This window comes from Callorhinus ursinus, unplaced genomic scaffold, assembly GCF_003265705.2.
Source record: "Callorhinus ursinus isolate GAN/ISIS: 27379988/994484 unplaced genomic scaffold, GSC_fseal_2.0 scaffold2, whole genome shotgun sequence".
Classification (NCBI taxonomy): Eukaryota; Metazoa; Chordata; class Mammalia; order Carnivora; family Otariidae; genus Callorhinus; species Callorhinus ursinus.
The window spans coordinates 3,121,480-3,127,479 of NW_027397064.1; the positions used below are offsets into that span (position 1 = coordinate 3,121,480).

Below are 6,000 nucleotides of genomic sequence, written 5' to 3' on the forward strand. Positions count from 1 at the left end.
TCCCAGGGTCCTGGGATCGGGCCCCCACTTTGGGCTCCGTGCTCCGCGGAAGCCTGCTTCTCCCTCTCCCACTCCTCCTGCTTGTATTTCCTCTCTCACTGTGTCTCTTTCTGTCAAATAAATAAATAAAATCTTCTAAAAAATTAGGAATAAGATGATGATGCCTGCTATCAGTATTGTTATTTAACATTGAACTTTAGGAGCACCTGGGTGGTTCATTTGGTTAAGCATCTGACTCTTGGTTTTGGCTCAGGTCATGATCTCAGGGTTGTGAGATGGAGCCCCTGGCCGGGCTCCAAGCTCAGTGGGGAGTCTGTTTAAAGATTCTCTCCCACTGCCCCTCTCCCCGCACACACATGTGCTTGATATATCTCTCTCTCTCATAAACAAACAAATCTTTAACACTGAACTTTAAAGCTCTGGTCAGTGTAATAAGATAAGAAAAATAAATGTGAAATATTTATACTGAGAGGAGAAAATACTGTTATTTGTAAAAATGACTATCTGTGGGGCGCCTGGGTGGCTCAGTTGTTAAGCGTCAAATAAATAAATAAAATCTAAAAAAAATATGACTAGCTGACTAAAAAATAACCTTAATAAAGTGTATTTACAAATCACTAAAGAAAATGAACATACTATAGAAAAACAGCAAAAGACATAATTTAGCAATTTATAAAGGAAGACAAATGGTCAACAAAAATGTAAATATTCCATATTGTATCTATCAAATTTAAATAATTAATGAGATGATTTGGGTAGGGGAGAAAGAGACACTCTCATACTCATTTCTTCAAAAAGTTGTGATCATTTACAAACTTACAATTGACAGTATGTTTTAAAACCTTTAAAATGTACATAATCCTTGACACTACATTTCTACTTCCAGGAATTCCGTGTCAGAAGGGGACAGATTTATCTTGTTATCTAAATAAGAATTGTTGGAGGCAGAAAGAGATAGAATTATATTCAAGAGTGTTCATTGTTTATAACATCCATTTACCTTAGTCACTCCATTGAATACGTTATAATATATTCATAAAATATATGGCTCCTGAAATGATGTTGAAATGCTCATTTGTAATTTCTGAATTGTTCACAATTGATTTTGAGTGGACAAAAATCAAGTTTCAAAATAATAGGCAAAATATTAGTCCACTTTTACTGTATATATTAATTTTTTGTCTAAATGCGTAAAACATTAGTATATACAAAATGCCAATAGTGTTTATGCCTAAACACAGAGATAATTAATTTCCTGTTTTGTTTTAATATATTTAAAAGGGGTTTCATATCTGAAGGGAACTCAGCAAGTTGTGAATGGAGCAACCATACTGAGTGATTTAGGTCTGTCTTCTATTTGACTTTGTTCAGAGAGCCCCAGCGTGCTCAGCTGTTGGGCCTGCCTGTTAATTGTCTGCTGTGGATATTTGGTGCCTGATCTTAAGAAAATTGCCTAACCTCAGTTTTCTCAATGAAGAAATACTAATTTTACAACACTTGGTAAGTCTTTAACCTCAAAAACAGAAGACTATAAAGCTGCCCTGCCCCTCCCCAAAATCAAATCTGAATTTGATCAATCTTCCCAATCCAACTATGAATTTATAAAAAGTAGATAAAGAGCATCATGTTCCAAAACCCTACAGGAATACCAGGAGCAAAATCCTAACACTGAGAAACTCTGCTGGACAAATAACCCAGTTTCTTCAACAAATAAGTAACATGACACAAAAATGAGAGATCTGATAATACATTGACCAGTCTCAACCCTGTTGGCCTTTACTTGAGTTCTTATTCAAACAATTTTTTTTCGTATAATGGCATTTAAGAGAAATTTGTGAATTTAAACACTGGCCATATATTTGAAGATGCTAAGAAACTTGTTAATTTCTCAAGTCTTATAATGATGTTGTGTTTCTCCTAAAGTGTCCTATAAGAGTCCCACTGAAATATTTAGAGATGAAATGACAGGACCCATTGCACTGGCTTTAAAATAATCCTGGGGGAGGTGACGGGGGTGTGGATGGCACAGGACTGGTCACAGGTTGATGGTGGGTACACGGAGGTCATCATACCATTGGGTCTACTTTTGTGCTCACTGACATTCACCATCACAAGAAATTTATTTTTGAAAAAAAGCAAATAGTGTTCTCATCTTCATGATGAAACTGATGAGCCTGAATTGTAAAACTTGCTAATAAGAAAACAGGAATCCTTTGCCAGTGGGGACAGAAAAGAAAATAGAAAGGCCAAGCCGGGAGGAAATTCAACAGCAAAGCAATTCTTCTCCCTCATTATCCTGACATATTAGAAAGTTGAGATAAGAAATTACAAACACCATCCTTGGACCAAACTTTCCCCTTTGCTCTGAGCAGCAATGCAGAGACCAGGAGAGCCCATGGAGCTGTGGGGACTCTGCTCCTGGACACAGGAATGAGCAAGCCATTCCTAAGCCCAGACTTGGGACCTGCAGCCATCATGGTGCTAAGACAGGCCCCCTCCCAGAGCGCTGCCTTGTGCTTTTTGGGAACTAACTCTCATGGCCCCACTGTCCTCAGTCCCACGGCCAGGAGGTGACAGAAGTAAGACCCAAATACACCGCCGTATCTGCTGGCCCTTCCCCTACCTGGACCCAAAACCCAGTCAACGTGAGCTTGGTCTCCCACCACTTCCAACCAGGTGCTGAAGACTTGTGCCCCGGCTCCCATGGTTATTGAGACTCTGTTCAACGCCTACCCTCAGCTCCGCGTGTCCGAGTCCTGGAGGGAAGTGATTCCTGAGGAAGTATCTCAGGTAAGGGAGCCGCCCTTCCTTCCCCTCAGTACAAGAGCCTTGTGCTTCTGCTCACCGCCGTGTGCGCCTAGGCACTATCCCCAGGGAAGCGTAGAGCATCTGAAGAAGGACAGAGAAAGGGAAAGTGTGGAAGCATAGCCGAGCATCACTGGTTTTCCTCGGGAGGAATCATGCAGCCAAGAGCTGTTATTACAGTTGGGATGCTATTGGCTGCAAGGAGCAGAAACCTGACCCACCCGGCTCGGCTTGAGAGAGCCCCAGAGAAGGGTGGGCGCCGCCCGAGCCACCTGAATCCACAGGCTCTGCTCCTATGTGTCTGCCTCCCCGTGAGAGCTTAGATGTGGCCGACGCAGCAGCAGGCACCACATATGTACCCAAAAGAGTCCACAGTCACTGTCGATTAAGAAACAGTGAGGGCATTTTTTTCCCAGAAGCCTCTAGAAGATTTCCCCTCATGTCTCATTGACTTGAGTTCTGTGCACATGGCTCAACAGCAAATGCACTGTGCAGGGGGTGGGGGGTTGCAGAGCAGAGAGGGATGTGAGGAGATTAACCTGTGTTATCTGTCTTACCACCCAAAACGGACTTCCCTTGGACCCCCACAGGAACTGCACCTCCGAAAAATATACACACCCTCTTGGTGGAGGGCACTGCACACATGGGGGCTTCTGGCTGTCGGGTCCATGTGCTCGGGTTTATGTTCCATCTGCCTTCCTTCCAGATGCACCAGGCCTTCTACCAGTCTTTCTTCGCCTTGGCCCACACCCCACGCTGTCTGCAGCATCTTTGTCGCTGTGCCATTCGGAAGTTATTTGGCAAAAAGTGCTTTCGCCTCGTACCCCTGTTACCCTTGCCAAAGTCCCTGCAAAATTACCTCCTTTTGGAACCAGAGGGTGTTTTGCACTGAAAACCAGAGCGTTTGGACTAAGGCTTCCTGGGGGGGGGGGTAGTAAGGCTGCCGTCCATGGAGGCTGTGTGTTGAGGAGAGCACCGCGGGCAAAGACGGGCAGACCTGGATGGCACCTCCCACATCCCCTGGCCGATGCAGCGGCCTCACTGAGCTTCACCGTCGCTTTGGAATGGAACTGGTAATAAAAGGCCTTTCTGCCCCTCCGGGTTGCTTATGAGGATCAAGATTGCAAATATAGTATTTGGATCAGAAAGTATTTTTCAACAGAAGTTGAGCTAAAAGGTATACACATTTTCCTGCAAAGGGTAAACAACATCCATGCTGCCCCTCAGCCTTCAGACTGCCTCACAGGAGCACCCCACCCTTCCTGGAGCCTGGTCACCTAGAAAGGCTCTGTCCCCAACACATGACAACATATTGAGAGAGGACACCTGTTTCTGTAACAAGTGTGCCCTTCTGCAGCCCACCGGTGCTTCCCAGCTCATTACAGCCCAGAACTCCCTAAAGGACATGGGAGAGGTGGTGAGCCCAACATTGTGATGCCATGTGAGTCTTCTATCTGACACCTTCACCGAACCCCAACGGATTCAGCTGCGGCCAATAGTCCAGGAAGACAGATGCCAGGAATAGACGGGTTGGTGGAGGTTGCCATCAGCCTGAGCATCACATAACAAGAGAGACGTTCTAAGGGTCAAGGTATAAACCCTATCTTTTACTTTCTGTATTCTGGTGCTTTGACATCCGGGGCCTTGCTGACGCTGGAGGGACTGCCCCTCCCAGGGTCAGCCAATTCCTAGAGACAGCTCACCCCCAAACATGCTTTTCAAATGCAAACCAACCAATCCAGAGGACACACCACCCCCTTAAACACCACCTTTCCAGGGCTGTCACACTCTGGGCTACCTTCCACCAGTCCTAACTGTCCCAGGGCGAGGTGCCAGAGAGGTAGAGACAGCCTTTATACCCCAGAGCCTGCTGAAATTATTCAGACCATCTATCCTGCCTGGTCTGTTCCATCCATGAAAACCACAATAAAGGCTTCTGACCGCATCCCCTCCCCCGACCTCCTGACCAACCCTGGTACGTCCCCATGTGCCCCCCCCCATGGTATGATATGCCCCTTCTCTTGGGAATGGTGAGTAATAAACTATCTTTTCCATGGCAATTGTCTCGATCTGTTGGCCTTACTAGACCTCAAATTTTCTATTAATATGCCATATTTTTTTAGAGAGCACAAGCAGGGAAGGGGCAGAAGGAGAGAATCTTAAGCAGCCCCCACCTTCAGTGCAGAGCCCAACACGGGGCTCAATCTCATGACCCTGAGATCATGACCTGCATCTAAATTAAGAGTCAGACACTTAGCTGACTGAGCCAACCAGGCGCCCCTAAAACGAGAGCTCTTTATGATCATCCTCTGTGGATAAGCAGTGAGTCCATTTTCTCCTCTTTGAGCCTGTGCCAGGTGCTGCTCAGACACACCTAGTGGGGCAGGGCGTGCGTCCCATTGCTGCAATCTGGAAAGGAGCGGACAGCCTCGCAAACACCTGCCCCAGAGGTGGGACCGTGTGTGCACCATGACGAAGCCTACAGCAGAGCTGGAAAGGGGGCCAGACAGGGCCCCAGTGTGAGCAGACATCCCAAACAGACATCCCAAAGCAGGTAGCCAGGCTGAGCCTTGATTTCAACACAGTGGGCCAAGGGGGTGATAGGACAACATCCCCCAGCACCTGCAGCTGACCCACCCACATCCCACCCTTTTTTTAAAAAATTGTATTTATTTATTTTTATTTGAGAGAGACAGTGGAGGTCAGGCAGAGGGAGAGAGAGAATCCCAAGCAGACTCCCTGCTGAGCATGGAGCCAGATGTGGGGCTTGATCTCATGACCCTGAGATCATGACCTGAGCTGAAACCCAGAGTCGGATGCCACCCAGGCGCCCCCGCCCACATCCCTAAGACAGACAACTCACCTGACCTAGAAAAGGCCTGCGTGCACATGGCTTCAGGACTCCTCACACCCTTCCTCCCAGGGAGATGCCAGAAGGTACAGGGCATGATGGAGGAAGAGAGATTCGTCCTCCTTGAGGGGAAGGTCCCCACGCTTTGGCAACTAGAAGAAAGGGCTGGACAGCAGGGGGGCTGACTAGGAGGGCCTTGGCTTCCAGACTAGGGATTCTGAACTTCACTGGAGAAGCCATGAGGATCCACAGAGCAGGTGAGTAGATGTGGTCACAGTGGGACTCTGGGGAGATGGGTTTGTCCTGGAAAGGCATGCAGCACACTGCAGGACAGGTGGGAGCCC

At 47.0% G+C, this 6,000-nt stretch overlaps 1 protein-coding gene across 1 annotated transcript in view; it reads left to right on the forward strand.

Annotated features, from left to right (window-relative positions):
* ASB18 (ankyrin repeat and SOCS box containing 18) overlaps window positions 1-4,646 on the forward strand; it is a 61,126-nt gene extending 56,480 nt beyond the window's left edge. The window contains exons 6-7 of the mRNA XM_025887824.2: window positions 2,677-2,790; window positions 3,512-4,646. Coding sequence (XP_025743609.1) covers window positions 2,677-2,790; window positions 3,512-3,697 — 300 coding nt within the window. The 3' untranslated portion in view covers window positions 3,698-4,646. The remainder of the gene's footprint in view (window positions 1-2,676; window positions 2,791-3,511) is intronic.
* Window positions 4,647-6,000: the final 1,354 nt, after the last annotated feature.